The sequence below is a fragment of the Apteryx rowi genome, unplaced genomic scaffold (assembly GCF_003343035.1).
Source record: "Apteryx rowi isolate R43461 unplaced genomic scaffold, aptRow1 scaffold_105, whole genome shotgun sequence".
Taxonomy (NCBI): Eukaryota; Metazoa; Chordata; class Aves; order Apterygiformes; family Apterygidae; genus Apteryx; species Apteryx rowi.
The window spans coordinates 130,725-155,236 of record NW_020447253.1 but is presented as its reverse complement, the minus strand read 5'-3'; the positions used below and the strand labels follow the sequence as shown (position 1 = coordinate 155,236).

The window sequence follows — 24,512 nt, the reverse complement described above, 5'->3', positions numbered from 1 at the left end:
AAAAGAGCACTGAGCAGGAAGGGATTTACCAGACCAAAAACTGCCCAGAGGAGGGGCGCAAGAGGCTCCGCAGAGCCCGGTGGCCCAGCGCAGTGGACGGGCCGTGCGCGGCTGCCGCTGCCGCCCCTCGCCCGGAGCAGAACCCGCACCACATCCACCCTTCTCCTGTGGGAGTCACTTGAAGGTTAAAACAGGCCTCAGCTATTTCTTTGAAATATTGTGTGTTCATATAGCCAGGATTTCTATGCTGTTATTAGCTCATTTTTCAAAAACATCAAACCAATTTCCCCTTGTCCTTTGAATGGTCTCTTAAGAGAAGTTTCAAGATATAAAACGTATGAAATTATGATTCCATAAGGATGTTGACTCTGTCTTTAACCATTTTGTCCCTTTGGTGCCTCATACTAATATTCCCCATGTAGTATAATATTTTTCTCCAGAACTTTATATATGATATGCATAACTTTAAAATAGGATAAAAAATTTTCATAATGGTTACTGAGCAAATGGTTACCCTCCAAAGATTCAGACTGACACATCTGGATAGGATTAAACTTATCGAGAGAATTAAATTTGCATCAAATGAATGTCCAGGAGTGCATAGCATAATCTAGCACTACTTCTTATGTTTTTGTATCACTAGCATATTTACTTAGATATCCTACAGTAATTCATATTTTATCATTAATATTCAATGTCATTAAAAGTCTGGCAGTCTTACAAAGTGAAATTTAACATTTTATGGGATTCTAAAAAAAAAGAGTTTATACAGAGACAAAAGAGTTTATAGATTTCAGCAGCAAATGTGATAATGCAGGATCACATTTTATGAACTTAAAATAAATTGGGGGGCTATATACAGGTGGTTCTCAAACTGTAAATATTTTCCAAGGTTACCTGTTCTTAAAACATAAGACCTCAGATAACCTGCAAAACATCAGAGCCAAAGGAATCACGAGCTGAGGTGGCAGTATTAAAAAAGAAAAAATGCTCAGGACAAACTTCCTCTTTTATTGCTTGTATATATGACTAACCCTCCTATTAAGACCCAGAGGATTTAAAATATACATCTCTTCAGACTATATACACAAAAGTATGATGCTTCCATTCTTTTCAAATACATAAAAATGGGTAGCAGAACCTGGCTGCAGTAAATACATTTTCTATAGGGAAGATCTGGAGTGGAGGCTCAGTCCCACACTATGCTTAGATTCTAGGTCACTGCACTCTGCCTCTTTAATACACATCTAAGAAAATAATATTATTTTCTCTCCACAGTACATTTTCCTTTTAGTCTATATAAAGATTTATGGAGATCACCTGCCTACCAGAAGAACACAAGTCAAGATTCTGAATTTGTAGGCATACTTTATATGGATTATCCTCCAATTCAAAAAGAATTTCATGGTTTGCAAAAAATATACTTTTATTATAAGAACTATTGAAAAATATGAAAACAAAAGAAATATTTGAAGGGCTCCTGGACTGTGTTCATATATGCAAATCATACAAATTTAAGTAACTAAGGCCCAAGTTTCAGGAGATTTTTGTCATCCATTTTATTTCACTAAATTGTGAGAAGAAATGCAAGATGTGATTCAAAAAACCTGTCTGAAATCTACATGGCATATCTTCACTGATACACTGCTTTCTCTGTTAGAACTCTTTAGACCTACATAGAATAGGTAAATAGAATAAGGTAAAATTATCTTTTCTGAACTGTTGTGACAAATCTGTTACAGCAGAATATCATTATTGACATCTGTGACGTTAATCTGTCTATTTGCCATTAATAGGGTTGTAGCAACTCTCTCCTGTCTCCTCTCATCTCTTTTACCAACAGATAATACTCGCCTTTTCCCACTCACGATCGTTGTTCAGTACTATTACCACCAGCCGGGGATGTGCCTGATAGCCATCTGCTGTGAAGGACAAATCTTTACCTTCCCAAGTCACATTCATCATAAACCTAGAAGGAAAAAAAAAAAAGTTCAGTGAAAAATTAATGAGCTGTCCAGCAGTTAACGAGCAAGCTAATTCAGTCATCAGAGTCACTGACGAAATACATGTAATAAATCCCATTAATGCTGTGAAAAGCCTAGGTTTGCAGTGTGGAGAATCTGTGCATTTTTATGCATTCCTTATAGATGAAAAAGCAAAATATTATTTATGTATGATTTTTAATGCAGACATTTTTAAAGAAATAGTTTCCATGTTGTATACAATTCGCTGTGTACTCCATGCATTATCTTTTCACACTTTGCACAACCTCATCGGTTTTTCAGCACCTTTGAAACATGTCTATATCAGACGCGTACGCAATGTATACTATTGCCTCACCACTGTAATACCCAGAGGTAAGTGTATCTACTCTGGTTTCACCTACTTGCACCTCCAAGAATCCCACCAGCCCCTCTGATACTGCAGCTTTGAACGGTATCTTTGCAATGCTTGGATAATTTCCCCTACTAGCTTCAGCCAAAAACATACAGAAAAACTTTGAAAGAGTCAATGATATTTCACTTCAACATTTTCAGTTATAAACAACTGATGGTGGGGTGCTTTTTTTTTAAATTAACCCACATATGAAAAGTCTAAGTGCCACCGTATTTATTGCTTGCTTAGTTTCCCTAACAACCCTTTCTCCTCCTGTATTGCTATGCTAACCCGAATGTTCTGAGGATAGAAAAATACTTAGCAGCAATATGGTGATTATTAATGATTATACCATATCTACCAAGTCATCGCTCTGACCTGGGCTATGTCATCGAGGCACACGTATGAACTCTGGCTAACAAGACTGCAGGCAGCTCCACGAAAGCTAGTCCAGGGCTGGAACCGTTGGGAGCACGGCCCTCCGAGACAAAGGTGGATCGGACCTGACCTGCCTTCAGGGAGGGACCTCTGTACTCCATGTGGAAACATCCTTCAACTCCATTGAGTCCTGGAGCTTTTCTAGCCATGGATTTGTCCCGGAAGGTCTTGACTGAGTTTATACTAATTTTACAGTATTCTAATACTACCTAGTTTTTCCATTTCTTGTTTTGTATATATTGGTTTTTAATTTCTAACTGTTGTTTTCCCTTCCTCATTGAACTAAGTAGCCTGTTTTCCAAAACAAAGGCCTTTTGTTGATTCAGAAATGCTAGCATTGCGGCCATCTCTTCTTTTGGTCTAGACTTTCCTCCCAGTTAATTTTCTCTCATAATCTTTCACAGATTTATAACATATAACTGTATTTATATTTGTTCCAGTTCCACACAGCTTCAGTGTTTCACAGTGAGAACAGATTGTTTTCACTGCTTCAGGGTCAGAAAGAGCAATGAGAAATAGCAGCTTTTATTTAAAGCACAAATATGGGGAACTTGCTGCCAAGAGTCTGAACTACTACAGTATGCAGACCAACCTCCCCACACTGTGATACTGCAAAAATCTATCATTTTGCACATTATTTGGAACTCCCTCACCTAAGAAAATTAGGCATGGAAGGAAAGAGAGTAAAATGCTGGTACTGGCATTGGTGCTCTTCAGTCATGTTGAAAAAAAATCAACCCCCCAGATGGTCAATATGAACCTGACAGCACTATTTTGCAGGTGAGAGGTAAGACAGCAGTCCCATCTTGCAGATCCCATAGCACTTTGAAAAGATAACATGCTCTCCATGATAGCTATATTGACCATCCAAGTGATTTCCATTGTATACTTAGCATATCCCATCAATGAAATTTAGTCCAAGTTTTCAGCTACGTGTTCTACTTGCACCAAACCCTTTTGGCTTTCCAGCCCATCCTTAAAACAGATGCTTTTCAGAGAGTATTAAAGAAGTTCTTATAAGTATTCTCCATAAATTGCTCTGGAACGTTTATGCCAAGATGCTGATATTGTTTCACATGCTATTTTATGTAGCGGTCTGGTCTCCTGCTGAATCTGACAAAAAATTATTCAGTTCCCTGTTCAAAGGAGAAGGTTTCATACAGACATAGCTGCCTGAAAATCCCAGTAGTAGAAGCACTTTAAATAAAAGTATATAGAAAAAGAAATAATGGCATTGTATCATGACAGTTAATAATTAAATGTGCACTGCCCTAAACAACCATATTAACACCATTCAGTACCAGTCTGGCAGCAATTTGTAAATTTAGCCATAATAACAACTCATATTTTGTGGCAGACTTTTGGTGTGAAAATTTTCCCCTTGGCACAGCTTTCCTTTTCAATTGAACTAATTTCCCATATATTACATTTCTCATCAAGCACTGAAAGAGCTTGCTTAGGAATAAAAAGCTTGTTTGTCACCCTGAGAGCACGTGGTAAACCACTAAATAGAATTTGATTGTGTATACATAGAAGAAACCAGCACACAGCTCATTCACTGCTGAAAATGAAATGCACTGGAATCTTTGGAATAAAATCTCTAAAAAGACACTAAAGGGTAAAGCACTGACATACTGCTAAAACATGCACTACTTGTATTTTTTTCTCACCCTCTCTCAGGAAGTCTCTCCCTCATGGACGTACCGTCTCTTACAGACCTTCAGATTAACACACTGAAATAACCCGCACACAACAAACATAATGTCTTATGGGGCCAAATCCAAATCATTTCAATCTGTAAAACTCAAAGCTGAGAACTTTGTCTCTTCTTAAAAGCTGGGCAACAAATATTGCGCACTGCATTACATAAGGCTTTTGTGTCCAGTCAGATTCTTAATTACACAGCCATCAGTGATTATGCTTGCGTTGATCATTTCTTTTATTTAATCTGGTAGGATCGCTACCCCAGATTTCAAATACCACTCATCATATTTGGGAATTGATATGCAAATCCTCTAGACCAGAAGCTATTCAGGGACCATCACAAGATGCTGTGCTGCAGTTGCAGTAATGCTCACTGCACTCCAACAAGAAAGATGAACTGCAAATCTAAAATTAAAAAAAATGAATTCAGTGTGTATTTTTAAACTGTGTGAATTTACCAGGCATTAAGTAGTGAAATGCATCTTATGAGTTAAAAAAAAAAAAAAAACTCATCTGCCAAAATTCTCTTAAAATTGTATTGTCTGAGTCATATACAAAGGTATCAGTGAATGACGCATTCTGAGCTACCCCAGTTTCTCAATTGTGTAGCAATAAAAAAAGAACATCAAAGACATTCTTGTTTTTCCAAGTACACTCTTCTGTATGAAATTCATCGACAGCCTATGTTCTTGAGACCAGGAACACAGCAACCAATCCCTAAAATCTACATTCACTTCTGAGTTGCCATTTTTCCTCCAAGAAGGACTGAAGTCCCATCCTGTTTTTACTGGCAAAGATCCTAAAACCCTTGCCTCAATGAAGAACTTTTGTGCTTTTGCACATAGTCTATTCCTGGTTAAGAAGAGTGAGGAAAAGGTATTTATATTACATGTTATTCTTGAAGAGTTTAAAATTTGCCCAAGACTAATTCTCTTCAAGATATCTTCGGTTTCTGAATTAGTCAAAATATACTTCTGAGATAGCTTTGGAATTGCATATTCCTGTTCCTAAGTTAATGAAGTGCTTGAGTATTTGAGTTCCTTATTTTAAGGGAGGAATTTAGCATACACCTTGGATTAGCAGTTAATTTGCTTTCATACCTCATTAATGCTGCAACCTTTGCACAGGCATGATAGCAGGAGGCCTTGTGATAGCATGGCACTGAAGTTTTAACTGACTTTTGTAAGCTGGAGTTTGTGAGCAACATGCCCCAGGGCCTTTTTGCTGAACCTCTGCTGTGTTGAATAAGCATGGTACCTGTATGAAAAACAGGAATTTTGGCAGAAGTTAAGCTATTCTCAAAATTGAAGTCAAAACAGGTTTTTATCGCACTATGAACCAAGCCTATACTATATTTCAAAGACATTTTTAAATGTTTGTACAATTCTTTTTTGGTTGCCACTTTTCCCAACAAACCTGAAAAAAGAGGCATTGAAAAGCCATGGCAGAACACTGTCCTGGTTGTATTTATAGCATGCCTTTGAACCACCAAGGTTACAAACTGCTCTCAATATTTCCAACTTAATTTTTATAGACACAGAAGTAGTCCAGATAAAGTTTCAGATTAATGCCAAAACTGTGCAATATTTATCTGAGTCAAAATTCTTACTATCCAGAGAGACAGAACACATTTAAGCAAGGTGGGTTTTCTGATCCTTTAAATGTTATCCTACAACTTCATTGACACCATTTTCCACTAACAAATGAGGGAAATACTTTGCCAAAGGGTCAGAGTACTACCTCAGTTTTTAGAAGACCATTTGGTAGGGCACTATGGGGAACACAAGCACCTTTCTGGCTCATCTCCTTACAGAAGACATGGGCCTTCCTTGCCCCAAAGAGGTTTAGTAAGGACTTGCTACACTGGGTAAAAACAGTTAAAACATCAGAAATGCTCTGACCACTCCTGAAGTAGAATCTTTGTGACTTTTTGCTTCCAAGTTACACAACAGAAAACATGTTTCCAACCTATAGAATTTCTTTTGATGTTTAATGTATATTCTGTATGCAAGATGCACAAGTGTTTCCCTTACATACATATATGTATATGCAAGATGCACAACAGATGCAAGGATTTGAGAGCAAAAGAAAGACAATGTAGTGGATTTTTTTTTTTAAGGAAATACCAACTGTAAGTTATAAAGCTCACTTTCTTTCAAAACGAAGAGTAATCCTCCCCCCAGCTTCCTAAACTTCTCTGGGGGATGTGAGCACTGTAACAAAAAACAAGCAGTGACAGAATGGAAGCACAACATATTGCACAGCATTTCAATGCTATAAAAAGCAAATTATGTCTCAATGTTGTCCTCCGGACCCTTGCTAGCAACGGTGCTCAGGGAAGTCATAACATGGTAGCACTGTCCTGCACGCTGTATTTCTGGGATGCCGTGACAGGGAACATCCTCCAAACACTCCCATCCTTGTCCTCGCCATGGACATGATCATGCCCAACCGCCCACCCATCCACCTGGGTCCCAGAAGACCCTGAAGCACTACTACACTTTCACAGTTTCTTTCTCCTTTAGAGCAAGCTGATCTTACTGCTGGTCATCCACAAACAGTAGCAAACCACAAGACTTATCTCTTCAGTTCTCCTTTTCACGGTAACTTTCTCTCCAGTAAACAGCATTTGAACCAGCTGCTCAATCAACTGGCTTTTCAAAGGGAAATTCAAGCTGCAAAACCTGGCCAGAAGGCAAAGAGACTGCACATTTTTGAGATACATGGGACTGAAAATAAGTCAAAATTATGGAATGTGTTCTGGAGTCACCCCTCAAAAGTATTCCACAGCCATGAGGAAATGCTACTGTAGACCCAGGATGAAACTAGTCTAAGCACTGAAGCAGTGTCATTCTGCACTTGCTGAGGCCAGACAGGTCTACTTATGCATAAAATAAAACTGAAATACCATTCTAAAAAGATGCAAGGGTCACAGCATTAAAAAGATGTCATATTTAAGAAAATACTTTTACAAATATGTAAACATTTGTATTGCTGTTGTGCCACCATAATTAGGTCATCTACAAAAGACCTGGATTTCAAAAGCTGGCAAGTGTGTGTGTACGTGTGTGGGTGTACATGCATGTGTACATGCACATGTGTGTGTGTATATGTGTGTGTACATGCATATGTGTGCACATACACAGGAAGTCCTTGGAGCAATGCAGGGAATTAGAACTCTAATTCTTTGATCCCTTAAAAATAAATGCACATAATTTAGTTAATATAATTCCTTTAAATAAAGATAATTCATATGATGAAAAATGCTTTCACAAAAAAAATTTTAAATATCTCTTCTTTCCCTCCCTTTTTCATGTTTGCTTTGATGTTTCCTCCATTTTTATCTATTTCATGTTTCCTTATTTTCTTTCAATCCATCCAAACTGGCATATGAATTAGAAAATGTCTGTGCTAGGGTCAAATAGAGTAACTGAGCCCAAGATTAGTAACAGTAACACCTTTTCCTACGAAAAAAGATGCTTTGGTTTCTCTGCTGCCAAGTTTTAAGCCCCCACCTTCACCAATCTCCTCTTGCAACGAAACAGCAGCAGGCAGCTGAACATACAGGGGACCAGCGTCCTGGGGCGACCTGCCAGGGCTGCCACTTCACAGCGTCGCGCTCGGAGGGCCGGGCAGCGACTGCGGGAGGCACCGGCTCTGCCCCGAGCTGCAAAACCCGGGCACTTGGCGGCCGCCGGGCTCGGGCTCAGGCTTGGTCTCGGGCTCGCACCACCCCGGGCCCCCGCAGGGCTTCGCTCCTCTGCAGCTCCGCGGGGCAGCGACCCACAGCAGAGACTTGACGTAGGTGCTAACGATGGAGAGGCTGTACACGACGTGGAGGCTACTCCTTCAGAAACAAAACAGGTCCATACAAGCTCACAGCACACACGTGTTTTTAAAAGCAAGTTTAAACATAGGAAGTGCAAATTGTCCTGCTGGGTAATCAGTGGTCCCTTCTTCCGGCTGCTCCGAGGCTCACGTTTGCTCCTTCGTTTTCTGTTTTATAATGCTAGCTCAGACCTTTCCAAGTAGGAACGCAGGACTCGCAGGGCTCAGGAACAGAGCCGCCGCTGGGATAACAACCCAAAGCACGCCTGGGTTATAACCGGGGCGCAGCCTCCCCGGGACCCAGCTCCCAAACAGGCCACTGCCTGGGGCAAACGTCGTAGGTAAGGGAAGGCATTAATGAAAACGCAGTACTGCTAAGCTGCCCCCAAACACCACAGCGCAGTTATTAGACCTGTGAAATAAAGCACAGGATCTGATTGCTTCAATGAGCAAAAGCTCTCTGGATTCGTTACTCACCAAAGCTCAGACTCAATCCCTTCCTTGCCCTGCGGCCCCGACCTGATCATCAAACCTGATAAACTTCTCAGGGGCCGTCGCTGGGGACTATCATTTTTTATTTGGCGCCTCCCTCACCACGAGGCAGTGTTTCAAACCCGTGACAACTGCAGGCAGTGAAGAGAAACAGTGGAGACTTTGGGAAATAGAGGTTTCATAAAAGAAACTCTCCCCCTCTTTTCCCAGAGAAAGGATTTCCAAAACAAGATTTAAAGCAGCTGAAATACCTCACAATCAAGACATCATCTGATGATATTTCACTTTTCTCCAAACAGTATGAACCAACCATTTTAATAATCTAGTCAGTCAGCCTGTTTGGGCTTGGCATTTATCCAGTAGTGTACCTAAAAAAAGCAGGAGTGAATCCAGGTTTTATCTTTTTTTTCTTTCTCTTGTTGAGGCTATGAATTGCTGAACTTCCTTATTACAGTCTTATCGTGGAAATTTGGAAGATACTTACTCATAATACCAAAAAAAATCTTATCATTAAGAAACAGACCTCCTAAAGACATCTTTAAGATTAACTCAAGAAACTCTGAATGTAGAGGATATAATGTGTGGTAAGTACATATAAGACAAAAAAATCCTGTAACCTGATTCTTTAATAATTCTTTTTGTGTTATCTTGGAATAGATTAGTACTAAACAAGGTAGTGATGCATATTTCAAACTGAAGCTTTGTTTGAACACAATTTTATATTTTAGACTTTGTAGGATGTTTTTTTACTTCAAATCTTTCCCAGTGATGCAAAGAGTGAGCCTCTTCTTCCTCTTCTTGTCCCCTCCTCCTCCACTTTCCCTGGCCATCACTCTCCTGACTATAACTCAGCTGTAATACCCTGCTCCTGGAGCTGTGCATTCCTAGGCCTTGAGCCAGCATGCATGAATAAAATTTTGGGAACAATATGCTCAGTGACTGTGAAAAAGGAATGACATGCCAACTACTTGTACCTCCTGCCAGCTGCGCCTTAAAGCATTAGTTGCCACCAGGTCTGGAAGAGTCATTTTGCCCCAATTCTGCCAGATCAGCAGCAAAACCCTTGAAGAACCATACTAAAAAAAAAAAAAGAAGAAGAAGAAGAAGAAGAAGAGAAAAGAAAAGAAAAGAAAAGAAAAGAAAAGAAAAGAAAAAAGAAAAAAGAAAAAAGTGGGAAGGAGAGGCCAAAATTAGAAAGGGCCCTGCTGCCTGAGAGGTTGCCACAGACTAGCATAACTTTAACCAGCAGAAGGTTTAGTGAGCTGATGATATTATTATTATCATCATCATCATCACATCTCACAAAAAGATCCAATGTTTTTAAATTTTGGTTCACCACCTAAGAAACAGTTGGAACTGTCTTCTGTATGAAGCCTGACGGGTCTTCTGCAAGGGGAAGGTATCTGCAGCAACACCATCTCCAAGACCATTCACTTTTATAATTTGAATTTCAAGGACAGCTTTCAGCCCTGAAAGCCCTGCTGCGCTCAGCTTCCAGAAAAGAGGCTATGTTTGCTCTTTCCTTTTTTATGGTATCACAAAATGAGGAAAGTGTTCTAAGAGACCCTACTACAGTAACTGCTTGGTACCTTCTACTTCCTAAACTGACCTAAGCTGGGAGAAAATTGTGATATATATTTTCTATAATTTCTTGAATGATTTTATTAGTAAACCAGCATCATGTCTCTTGAGTGGAGAGGGGGTTTTTTTATATTTCCTATTTTGTAGCTGGCGAAGTTTAGTTTTACTTTCAGAGGAACATGACAACAGTTTCATTAATTGAATTCTAGCTGATTAATGCAACTATACAGAAAATGCCCTCATACTACAGAAGAGGGCAATTGCAGCACATAAATTAATAGAAGTGCAAATATCTAGTTTTTAGTGTTTAAAATACACTCCTCAGCAGTAAGTTACACTTAGCATATCATTGTCTACCGATCACATCACTAAAATACTTTACTGTGTCTCCTGACCAGAAGTTATCCCCACACAAACAAATTGGGGTGAGTTCCTGCCACTGACAAAGATTTTTCTTGATTATCTTACTCATTTATTCATGTTGATCATAATAAATGCTTGTCATACAGGATGTCTGAAATCAGCTGCTAACATTACAGCTTGGTAGGACTGATAGTTTGGTGCTCAACTTAAGACCCTCACCTCAATATACTGTTCTCACTGAAAATCTGCTGCTCTTCACATCTGTATATCCTCAGTGCTCAGCTAGTGGCCTACAGCTTTAGTCATGCATTTAACCATTTAGGTAAGTCATCCTTGTTTGGATTTCTGTTTCCAAAAAGCCCAGTCTTGCAGCATATGCAGTAGCAAAGAACAGGGAAAAAGAAATTTAATAGCGTTCAAAAACTGAAACTTATTCAACATTAGAGTTACCAGAAATTAAATCCTAAATTGAAAATATAACCAAATTAGCTGGTTGCCTCCATAACATGTAAGCAGTGTATGTGATTTCTAAAACTAGGGTGACAGTCTCCGACCATCACCCTACATGCAACATGCTCCTATGGACACTCAACAAGTCCCATTAAAGCACAGCGGAATCACAAAAATGGGAAATAACAACAGAAGAACCTGGAGAGTGTTAGGTGAATGTAAATAGTATTTGTTTTTCTGCAGAGCAAGCATGTTATCAGTGAAAAAGCATTTTGCTTCATATATAATTAGTTAAATAATGATGCATCTTCAATCATACAAAAAAGCAGATGATACTTGCTTTTCCTAAGCCTTTGACAGGACTTAATGAAATGAACAAATATGCTGTAAATTGGCTGTTGATCTGTATGCATGAAAACATTCAACAGATTTGCTGGATTATTCATCAAACCATTGTGTCCATGTGATACTCGATCTTACTCAAAAGAAAAAGAGGAAAATTTATCCGTCAGTGCTAAAAACTGGAATCAAAATATTGAACTAGATGAATGAATATCAGGCCTTGACAGGCAGCATATCCTCGCCATGGGAGGAAAGGGTTGCTTCATAGCCACCACACAAGCTAACAGCAGCACAACAGCAAGGACGAGAAAACAGCCGTGGAGAGACAGCAACAGCAGCTTGCACCTTTCGAACACGGCTCCCACTGGGCTCAGCTTCCCAAAGGAATTCTTAAAACAGGGTCATTCTGGGAAGGATCAGCTAATACGATCGTATCTGGCCCTGAGCTCAAAGGATCCGGACTCAAGAGAGTCGCCTTTGTGCAAGAAAAACCTGCTTTGGCCTTCCCGTCTCCGACTCCCTGGGTGGTGATGAGTAAAGGAGCCCACGGCTGGGAAGAATATGAAACTACAGCCTGCCCAGAGCACGAGCACACTTTGGGGACCTTCCTAGCCTACAGCTTCACTACCAAAAGTAACATGAGCATCCAAATCCTGCATGTTATTTCCTTGTAGTCGTAAATCAAATGAGACTAAAGGTAACCACAGCGGAGTCAACAAATGGCTGCACCTATGGACAGACGTGCCTCTTTGCTTTTCAGGAGGACAACGGGACAACAGCTTTGTCATCCTGACCCCTGAGGCTGAAAACTTGGAAGCGTGTTTGTGAAATGGTTCTCCCAGGGTTACGACTTTCATACACAACATGAGGACTGAACTAGACAAAGTAGAAGCATTTTTATTCATGAAGGAGCAGAATTTTCCATGACGACTGGCAGCATTATTTTGTTTTGCTGTTTGTTTGCTTAGATGTTTTCCTTTTTTGATAGAGAGACAGAGTGTGTTTGTTCAACAGATATTGCATTAATGAACTGCTAATTCTATCTATTCTGCTGCATTAGTGCCAGTATTTCACACAATGATCGTTTTCTGTCTTGGGATCCGGGTGTTACACAGATGGGAAAAGAAGATGCTAGCAAATTAGTGGGCTCAGCAAATGCAGACTGTTGATGCAACCCTCAGCTACTTATTAGGTCAGGTAAAATCTAGATCTGAACCTATATATGTGTATATATACACACACACACACACACACACACACACACACTTTTTTTTTTATTTATTTGTTGAAAACAAACACTAGATTTTACTTTTAATCCTTTATTCATGGGGAAACACTCTAGTCTTCCCACGTGTATCAGAAATGAAGATTGATCAGATCTTTCCAATAAACTAAAGGAAATTTGCATTTTTGCTGAGTCTAGAAAGTCAATAAAAGCATTTTAGAATTGCAGTGGCAGGTGAAGGATAATATATGTATTTTTTGAAGCACACAATTTGAAGCCAATTCAATACTCAAAGGATCTGATATAGAAAGAGGGACAAGGAGCTTTTCATTCATAGCTTTCTTTACGTAGTGGAATTTCTTCATAAATAGAGAATTCATAAAATTAACAATTTTTTTCATAAATAGAGTCACTATCTAAGTGCGGGAAGCAGCATGTAAAGTGTTACCTCCCTTCATTTATGAGCAAATCAGCTACTATGGAGTATGCTTAGAACACTATTCTGGGTTTAAAGCTGAATAAGACTGTCAAAATAATATATGGAGCCTAAAATCCTCTCACTTTTCTGCTCCATTCTTGACCTTGGTTTTGCAGCATCCGTCGTGCAATCTCATTCTCTGGCATTGATCCCCAGCCCTGACAGCAAGGCACGCTACAGCAGATCTTAGGCCCATCATCTATTTACAATTATTTTAGCCCCAAAATCCTTTGCTCAAGTTTGCTTCTTAATACAATTTCTGTGGCCTGAAACTGAAGATTACATTTCAGTACAAAATCCCAGTTTAGCCTTTGATTTGTAGTGGAGATTTAGACTGTCATGTAAGAAAGAAACCCATATTTTAGCGGTGAGGGAAGGGAATATTCACCTAGGCATGGAGAGACTGGTCAGCTCCCAGAGATTACTTAACAGTGCCAAATGCTTGTATATACTTGCTTTTCTTACAGATTATATGTGACAAGAATAGTCTTGGGGAGTTATATAAGAAGGACTATTTAAAGTTTATTCATTTTAGTGTAATTCTGACATTTCTAAATTAAAAACAGCCTGTTTCTTGTTCTTGTGGTGTTGGAGAAGCTTACAGAATCTCCTGCACAGGAACAGTATGCCCACTTCACAGCTCAGCGGGTCTTGCATGGCAAAGTGATTTTATTAACACAGCGCACTATACTACGACTTCTTTTGTTAATAATAACTTCCACACGCCTCATCCGCTGCACACTGCAGAATCTCCTGCTGAAGTCTAATCTCACTGCCCTGACACTCACAAGCCCTGTTCTTCATTTCTAACTGACAACAGAATACAATTCAGCATTCACAGAAACTGGAGTTCAGACATTAATACTAGACTACTTCTCTGTTTGTATAGATTCCACTCTTAAGGCACAGCATTTTAGTTAATGGGATGCTATGGCTTTTACTTTCATTTTTCTGTCGTTTTCATCACTTGCATTGAGAAAAAAAGAACTATTTAAGCATCACAGAGTCATTGCAGATCCTGGCACTGCCTCTCAAGTGCTCTGCCCTGAGACAAACGAGCCTTGCCCGGAGCTATGTGGGAGCGGAGCCCCCCAGAGCTGCAGCCCCTCGCTGCCCGCGGCAGGTGGCCAGCAAGGGAAGAAGCGCAGATTTTCTGCTGCTCCGCTGGTGATTTTCTACAGCTGCAGAAGCAAAGGCTTAGAAATAGGAAAGGGGAAACAAAAACAACCAAACAAACAAAAAATAGAGTGGAAACATCATACTAAAGACAAGTCCTCTCTAAGGAGGACTCTGCAAGTCTCCCAAAAGTTTAGTCACACTATTTATGAAATACATGTATGAAATATTAAAATCCATTCACTTAGCAGTACTTGGTACTGAAGAGAGCATATGAAGAATGCTATACATAAAGATGCCATTTTCATGGAAAAAAATTACTCGTTTAGGACATCATATAGCAGTCAACTCCTAATCTAAGTATGCGCATACTCCTACATGAAATCAGCACCGAGTTTCCTCGTGTCAATTCCATCCTACTTTTCTATAGGAAAAGTTTCATCTGCAATATTCAGTTCAAATAGATTGCATAAATACTGCTCAGTATCTTCCATACAAGATATTGTAAAGAGCTATACCACAAACGTGCAAGATTCCCTTTACTCTCTCTCACAAACCAGATAAACAAATATCTTATTGCACAGCATGTATTCTGCAACATTTTAAATACAAGTAATGAGGAGTACCACATCAAAGGGCTAATTTAAAAAGAAAAAAAAAAAAGAGCAAAGAATCCTGATTTAAACCTTGGTTGTTCCCATATGAAGTGTTTTGAGAAAACATCCATATCAACTTGAATTAATGCAGATTAATTTTTACAGTTATTCTAGTAGAGGTGACAAAAATGAAATCCTCACAAGCAGAAGTGACAGATTTCAGCTCTTAGGTGATAAAAGCTGCCTAACTAATCTCATACTTCTATAATTTCCAGGGAGACCTTTAAAAAAACATTGCACATCTCTTTTCTTCTAAAATATTACCAGGTTCCTCAGATGCAAGTGGGAGTTGCACAGATACAGGCAAGACCTCCACAGCATTTTGGCAATTTTACCTCACAGTTGAGATAAACAATGGCATGATTTTATTAACTCAGTTTCGTACCCTCTAGGACTGACTGATTTCTGCCATCTTCTCCATCAGACCAAGTAGTATTTGTTCTCCACAGAACATAAACACATTTCTGTGCGCACAGTAAGCAATGCAACAAGCCTTATTGCACATTCCTTTGGAGCATCTGAAAATCATTGCTTAAAAAGGGCATGATGGGATTAACAAAAAACATTATTCTCCTTCAAGGAAAAATATAGAGGCACTAAAATGAAAAACTACCAAGGTTACGTAGGGGAGAAAAAAACAAAACAGAACAGCAATACAAGCCTTACTTGTGCAATGTGTGAGACGGCCGGTCATTTTTCTCCGGTTGTCCGTAACAGCTAGTCTTTGCTTCAGGAATGAAGGAGTATTTTTCCAACATGGCTGATGCAGCCGCGGCAATAATCCCAAGGCCATCCCGCACCCGAGCTTCTAAACTGTAGTCCCATTCGTCATAAGATGCTGAAATGAGTCCCGAAGGAAATTCCTTAGGGATAATTTCTGTGTTACCACTAACCAGACTGGGAACTATCCAAAAGAAATCATAGCCAGTAAGGCCCAGAGAACGAGCCTCATCCAGTATGTAGACAGCCTCATCCTTGGAACAGTATAGCAGGATGACGGATGAATGAATTTTCTTCAGCTGGATTTGGGTCTTGGCATCTCCAAAGGCAGTATCAAGTACAATGATGTTCTGCATGTCCCAGCCCACAAAACTATTTTCCACTGTGGTCTTAATGAAACTGATGAAGTCTCGATAGCCAGGGAAGGTAGTGGTCACCAGAGAAAACACGTGCCAGTCATAATCCTGCATGATCTTCAGCATGACAATGGCTTCCTGCTGGATGGAAGCCCCAAACTGGAAGAACGTGGACATCACATCCTGGAATATCAAAGACAGTGAAAGATTACTATTTCTGGACTAGTCTGAAAAAGATACTCTCTAGTTCTTCTGCTATCTCAGGTCCACTGTGGTTACCAAACTTTCACTGCATTCAAGGAACCTTCTTAGCCTCATTTTATTCATATCATGAATAAACAACACTGACTATCAGTAAGTACCACAGATAATTAAAATAGTTGCCAAAAAAATGACACATATATTTATGTAGGAAATTTCTGACTGTTTGGTCACTTGAATAAGACAACAATAAGTCAAATCACTACTTTCCGATGAAGCACAAGCTCCCTAGAGATAGCTGCCCACTGATAAGCAACTCATCTCCAGCATGTCATTTTAGATTCATCAAAACTTTAGTGTGAACCAGTAAATTCATAGCAATTTTTAAAGTTACAGTGAAAATAAATTGCAATGCACATGCTGTGTATATAAATAAATAAGAAGCACTATATTTCCAGACCTTATTTCTGAGAGATATTTAGCTTCCACATGTTCATCTGACTTTGGTGGAAGCTGTCAAACTCTGGAAGACCAGATTTATTGTACCCATACATTGAGTTCACTACTATTCATGCAACATTCAGATCACAGTCCATTGATGCCCGATGTAGAATTAACGGAACGATACTCCAGGGACCACTAGCAAGCTGCTTGTGTCCTCATTAAAGGAGTTAAATGGAAGTAAATTCAAACAATGGCCTCAAATTCCTTAACTGGTAGCTACATGGCCTTCCTGAGGGACACAGACTTATTTCTAATATTTGTCTTGGGCTTTTATCGTATTCATAACATTTTATATAACATAAATGCAGTTGCCTATTATTTTAATAACAACTATCAAAAACAGGCAACACATTAATATATTTTGTTGGCACAAACAGAAGGTCTCCATAGGTTTATTTTTGCCATGTTGAAGTAAGAGCTAAATTTATTTTTGAGTGCTATATTCTAGATTTGCATCACATTTATTTGAGTATCAAAGTACATACAGTCAGCTATATAATTCTTTATTTTCATTTTACTTCACTATTTATTCCTGATGAGTAGTGACAACAGGACTTATGTACATCAGGCACAGAATGCACAAATTCCTGCTGACAGAAAAGCTTATGATTTTAAAAATAAGATATTGATCATGCAAGATTTCTTCCATATTCTTTACAGGAATGACGAATATTTTCCTAAGTACTCTATTACTAACACACATGGTGCTTTTAATATAAAGAGTTTTATGAATGTGGTTATGAGCTACTATCCTATTTTACAGTTGAGGGGAACAGAAACAGATTAATTGACTTAAGTTTCACGGCAGAGTGGTGTTAACATACAATTATTACTGAGGATGGTAACTCAGCTCTCCAAGTTCTGTATTTTATCTACTGAAATCTATTCACAGAAAACTCTGAGTGCCTGTATATTCTTCATAAAGCAGATGAGGAGTGTTATTACTTTCAGAGCCTTATGAACCTGACACCAGGATTTTCTACAGCTTAACAGCGATACCAGTCTTATGACTGGTGTCAGACCATGAAGACTGACATCTAAGGTAACAAAGTGCACAGCCCTGGTGCTAATGAAATCATCTGCTTTGGTATATTTGTCACATCAAAGAAAGCACTCTGAATGTCAGTGCCAGGTTTCCAGTGTATTTGGGTTAAATCCAGAGAGGTGAGTTATGGATATTATAAAACATATTTGGGAAGAGAATTGAAATAGCAAGATTTTATTGCTAAATGCTTCTAGGAGCAATTTCCTACACTGTATACTTAAAAACAAACAAACCAACCAACCAACAATTTTCCTTTGCGGACACTTACAGCTAAAGAAACCCAGCACACAGGAAATCTGCTCAGAGTCAGCATTTAATGGTTTATTTACAAACTTACTATTACAAAATAAATTAGATATCGAGAGACAATACCATGAATCCAACTTTGCTATAACTTCCCAATTGACCATAGAGAAATACTATCAAGCAAAGCCAAATTTAAACACTTTAGTTTTCCTCTCTAGCTATTATCTTATCCTGGTTTTTACCTGTAATATACATACACAGATTACACTAAAAACAGTAAAATAAATAAAATCCTTTAGAATAAAGTAAAATTATTTATCTCCATCATATCCATTCTCTCTAGCCCACTTATATGTATGGTTTATGGCTACTAATGCAGTGGAACAATTCTTTCAAAAAAAAAAAAAAAAAAAGATATAGACCCTGGTCTTTGGGTAGGGCATCACAGAGAACTTCACCAACAAGGCAGCTGAAAAGGCAGAGCCTTTCAAGGCAAAAGACATTGTACACGGGCAACACCAAGTTTGACCTTTCTAATCAGTAAGTACAGACACAAGATTTATTTATAGCCCTGATTTTGACCTACAGCACTCCCTGTCATACATCTTTCCTTGGCAATGAGCAAAGATCTCACGTACAATGGACTCTGTCACAATTAAAGGAATCTGGCAAGATGAGTAAAATATTAAAAATAAAGCCTTTCTTTTTGTAATCTTATTGCTAGAGAAGTATCTTAAAAATGGAGTTTTGATTAAACATTTTTGTAAAGTTCACACCCATATTGCATGCATGCTTTTTTACATAACTGTGAACATGAACTTCAGCCAAAATTAGGCAATTAATATCAACATGCAATCAGAATGATGAAAAATAGCAATTACATAGTGAAAACATGATTTGAGGTTCAGGAAAATTTCAGATACAACTATCACAAGTCAGATTCTCATCTGAATAAAGTCTATACAGCTCCACTGACTTCATGTGATACTTTTATAACAGCTCACAATCGGATGGTATGTGTTTACAATGATTTTGAAACAGATGGAAGATTACAAGCAAATTGTAGCTTCAGGAACTTTAGCAGATATTTAAATGTCTATCAGGAAAAAAATTGAGGACATAGTATCCACTTAGTTTAGTCAACAAAAGTAATTTTAGTGAAGAAACAACAAATAAATAAGTAAAACTTTAAAGAATCCAACTATTGTCTCCTTAAACATCTAAAAATCTCTTCATTTGGGGGTTTTTACAGCTTCTCGTTCTTCCCAAAGAGCACTACTATTGTTTTACTTTATACAGGCTTAGTATTTTATTACACATACAGAATTTAAGTTCTACTTTTCTGCATTCAAAAGCAAACTGAAGTAATTTAAAAAAGATTTATTCGGTTATTTTCATTTAGATGTTATCTTGTTATCTACCCAAGTCATTGCTGAATTAGGAATATAGATGTAATACAGGAGGCAGTGTAAATGCACATCAAGAATGTGTTCTTTTTCTTTTCTGATGGCCCTCACCTTTTGACATTATTGTCTGAGGACATAAGAAAGCTATGTAACTTATCCAATGCAAAAGCATTTATATGAAGAAAATTCTATTCTACAGATAAGTCTCAAAGCATGAAAATCCCAAGACATTACATCGATTTGAGAAAAAAATTTAGTTAGGAGAAATTCTAGAAAAGTTGAAGTAATTTTCTGCTCATATTCAAACCGATTTGATTTTTCTGTTGTAGTTTCTTAGATGGGTTCTAACACAGCCATCTAAACAAAAAAAAGCAATGAAAAGAAAAAGGAAAGAACAAATTAAAACTTTTTGTTTCCTTCTGTCTTGCACCTGAACCTACAGTTTATAGCAGAATATCTCCCAGGATGTTTCATGCCATAAAAAAATAATCCTTCATTTGCTTCTTGATTAAACTTATTCTTGACTTTTGTATATTTGTAGAATTTTGTATGCTGTATATATAAAATTCTGCCATTATCTGAGAACAGGACTCCAGCATTCCCAGGCTCATGTACAAAACAGTTCTTTCTAGTGTTGTCATTTCAGGGATTAATGCCTTTTAATTAGTGTACTGAGTCTACAAATCAGTCACTATCTTCAGAACTGCACATTTCACTTCCCCAATTCCAACAAATTATAGAAATATTTATCTTTAAACCTCATCCTCAGCTATTTTCATGACATGTTAGTCTCCTATCCAGCTTTTCCATGAGATCAGTGGGGCATATTCACAGCTGCTACACCACCTGAGGTAAGCCCTGACAGAAGTTTTTGCCTACTAGGGGAAAAAAAAACCACAATAGTTAGTTATGGAAAAAAACACTTGTGTGTGATTTTTAATTAAAATGCAAAGATAGGGATCAACATAAGATGAAATCAATCTTCCACTTGGTGGACTTTTCGAGCATATTTGTTTAGAAGGTAAGACCACATTATTGCAGAAAGCCAGAAATGATATGAAATATGGTTTAAAAAGAAATCTAGAGGATCATTTTAATCAGTTAGGAAGGTTATGATGATGATACTATAAGTAGGACTTCAAAGTTATCTTAATTATTTCTTACTCTATCTTACATAGCGATCCTGCAAACAGTGATTTTTCTCCTATCTTGTGCCACTGTAGCTTAAATATTACATTTTTATAACAGTTTTAAAGCATGCGATGGTAGGTCTGTATTTACAATGCAAACTGTTTCCTGTTTAGTGAATTGCAGTAGTTATTTGGCATGCTTAGGAAGAATGAAAAACTGAAAACCAGAGATTAGTCATAAGTTTAAGCTGAATATTTTATCATCACATAAAAAATACAGAAGGAAATTATTTGTACCAATATCAAATATAAATAAATAATGTATTTTGCAGTACCAAGTTACCTTGGTACCAGTTTTCTTGGATTACTTGAAATGTAACCCGTAACGATCCTCAGGTAAAAGCGTAGTAAGTCATGTTTAGCTGCCATTAATATCTAGGTTTCAGGCGTATCGTTCCTCTGTTGTGGCACTGTACAGATCCATGGAAAACTTTCAGTAAATGCAAACACTGAAGTGGAGGAGCTGAAAGGAAAACCTTTCCTCCTAAGACACCCTGCACATTTCTAACGTCTTAAGTTATTAAATTACCGCCTCTATTCATTTACATTATAGAACATGCTACTCCCAATGCAAACATCTCACAGAGGCGCCCAGGGAGAGCACTCCCCCGTCATCACCATGGGAGCAATTTGGGGGGAAATTATACAAAGTGATGTGCTTTCAGGCAAAGCAGAGCAACATGCAAGCGCGGGAATAATTTACTAATCTAATTGCCAAATACCAGAAGAAACTTGCTCCCCTAGAACCTATCACTTCTCCAGTCTTACACGTGGTAAAAAACACACAAGATCCCGGCCGGCAGGGATCGCCTGCCTGTCCACTGCCACCCCAATGGGCTCCCTGGACTCCCTGGGTGGACCCGGGCCCTGACTCATCCCCTGAGATGCTGAGGTGCCGCTGCAGAGCCGGCGGCAGGGCAGGGGCCTGCAGCAAGCGCGGCCAGCCCGTGGATGCAGCAAGCAGTCCTCCCCATCCTGGCAGATGGCAAAGATTTTATCATGTTCACCAAATCTGCCTACATATACCTTAAAGACTCTTTGTGCTTCATCCTTTGTTACCAGGAAGATCAAGACCATCTGAAAATTTCTTACTTTGTAATTTAACCGGTGAAAATGTGCAGCCCACAAAATGCATAAAGGTCCACTGAAAGGATGAAGGGAGAGTTGACTTTTTTTTTTTTTAATTAAAATTTGCAAAGTCTGAGGCAAACTCAGGTTAGAAAAAGGAAGTATCATGAAAGGGAGTATATTACAGCTTTCCAACATCTGACATTTTATTATTTCAAGCAATAGAGACAGAAGTGGGATTTTGAAAGGTTAGCAGCAGCTTAATCAAGCATGTTCTCTCCCATTTCTAAAGGGAGCCTGTAGGGATTGGTCTTTTAGCAGATTCTGTATTTTCAGAACATGGTTTTGCCCGAGGAATTTTGCTAGTTAACAGAATTTTATATATATATATATTTCATTTTATACTACCTTTTGGCCTATCTGAGCCTGCTATGACAGCTGAAGTTTGTTATTAGTTTTACCCTTATCAAAACTGTTTTTAGATCCTTTGCATTCTTCAAATGACATAGTGTCATGTCTAATGAATCAAAGTAACACAACATGTCACCACATTGAAACAATGTAATTTAATTATGGACGGAAACTAATTTTGCACAGTGATCATGAAACCAACCAGTCCTGGAGCTGGAGCACACCACCTGGGTTTTCCACACCAAGCATTCACAGGTTGGTCAAACACTGGAAATTGTGGAGTCTCAATCTGAGCTCCTGTTCAACCAGGACATGTAAGTAAAAAATGCTTTGAAAATTTGAAATGATATCAACAAGCCTGTGATTGAACCTGGTAAATAAGACACAAAGATTCATGCAAACCCAGCAGGGATTTTCGTGTGGTCATTCAATGAAATGTTTATTCACAACATGCATTCTTTCTAGATAATTTTCAGCTTCTGCTGTTACAGACTAACAGAACGCCTTTGCTGGGAACATGCTACATGCTCACGTGGTTCGTTTCCTCTCCAGGTACTTAAGAACTGGGAATATCCCACTGAAGGGGAGCAAAACTGGCTCGTGTGGGCCTACAAAAAGGCCACGTGGAGCCGGCTGCACCATAACAACATGGATGAGTAAAGGCTGTTGAACAGCCTTTGGGGTGAAAGTGAATCCCAGCACCTAAGAAGCAGCAGAACACTGATGCCTGCAGGGAAGAGAGGGGAAACTAAATAGGATTTTCAGGCAAATGATATTTGCTTTGTAGGTTCACAAAATCAGATCACCCTAACTCACACAGGACCTGGAAATGGTGCTGAGCATCAGTGTAAATTGTTAGCACTATCCTAAAATATTTTTCCCTACAGAGAGGGGGAGTTTCCTACAAGAGTTGCTCATTTCCTATAAGTATTTCACCATGAAAACAAATATTGAAAAATGCAGGTGACCTAGTGCATGAACTAGTTAGCAAGTAGGATAATTTTTATTGCATAGATGACAGCTTAATATTATTGCTCTTATGTTCTGTGTCATGACCGCAGATAAATGTTTCACAATATTCATATTTAAGTGTCCAGTTTTCTCATGGTTTATACAACCAGTGTCCTTCAGCTTTCATGTAATTAGTCAGGTTAGCAGTAAAAATGATGCAAGTAAATAGTCTTCTGAAGAGGCCAGAAAGAGCCAGTTTTCCATGGAAACTGACTTTAAATTAATCATTCAGTACATCTGACACCTCAGGGAACACCTGACTTCACTTAGAGTGCTCTTGAGTGTCTGTCCTTTCACTGACAACTCTTCAACCAGTTGTTACAAACAACTGGAAGGCAACCAGGAAAGTTAATGACTTTTCAAAGACCGAGAAGGCAATTGTTATGAAGACACTACAGCAATACTGCTAAAAGTAATTGGCTTTCTGCTGCATGCAAACAGTAATCTGCCGGCAATTCACATTTGGTACATCTCAACAAAGTCGTGGTGAGAGAATTAGAAGAAAATGGGTCCTGTTCCTGTTTTCAGCACAGAAACTTGAGAAAGTTCAGAACAAACTGATGATGATCTGTCCTGTAGAGGTTACCCATCTGGATACGAAAAATAATTCACACAAAATGATGCTATAAAATGAGGCAGACAGAAACCCCAAACCAAAACTGGAAAAGTTTTAAAGTGTTGTCACCTATCATGATTTTACCACAATCCAGTTTACCTTTTGGAGGGCAGGAAGGGGAATGCAGGGCCCTCTCTAGAGTCAGGTTATTGTAAAAAATAAAAATCATAAGTATAGTGCTTTTAGTGCTTTTTTTTTTTTTTAAAGCAGCTTTCTAGTTTTCATGGTTGTAGGGAAAAGAATCAAAGCGTAACTCCAGAGAACACTGGCATGTGATAAACTCAGTAGCAGAAAACTTCACTCCCAAATTCCTTTACTTTTCAGGCTCAATTGATGATTTTTTTAAGATTGATGGTACAGTAGGTCAGAATTACACTGCTTCTATTTTCTTTTGTTGAAAAAAATAATAAAAGCCATAACTTTTTTCAGAAACACAAAACCTAATTTTGGCAGAACCATAGAAAGCATTTCACTTGGGAATAGAAATAAAAAACACTAAGAGAGGACCTCAGTGAGCCTGTGAACTAGCCTGGCAGAAGGACAAAGTGCATGGAAATCCAGCAGGAATGGATGCGGGCATCTGAGGAAAGGGTATTCCAGAACCACAATGAACACGAAGTGCACATGCCAGATAACTTTCCTCTCCTAGTACTCTTAGCTCCTTGGAACGCATAATTCACCTCCTCTGG

At 38.6% G+C, this 24,512-nt stretch overlaps 1 protein-coding gene across 1 annotated transcript in view; it reads right to left on the bottom strand.

Annotated features, from left to right (window-relative positions):
• GRIN2A (glutamate ionotropic receptor NMDA type subunit 2A) overlaps positions 1–24,512 on the bottom strand; it is a 183,281-nt gene that overhangs the window by 60,742 nt on the left and 98,027 nt on the right. Inside the window, exons 2-3 of the mRNA XM_026068603.1 lie at positions 15,716–16,308; positions 1,855–1,969 (exon numbers count right to left, since the gene is read on the bottom strand). Of these exons, the coding sequence (XP_025924388.1) occupies positions 1,855–1,969; positions 15,716–16,308 (708 nt within the window). The remainder of the gene's footprint in view (positions 1–1,854; positions 1,970–15,715; positions 16,309–24,512) is intronic.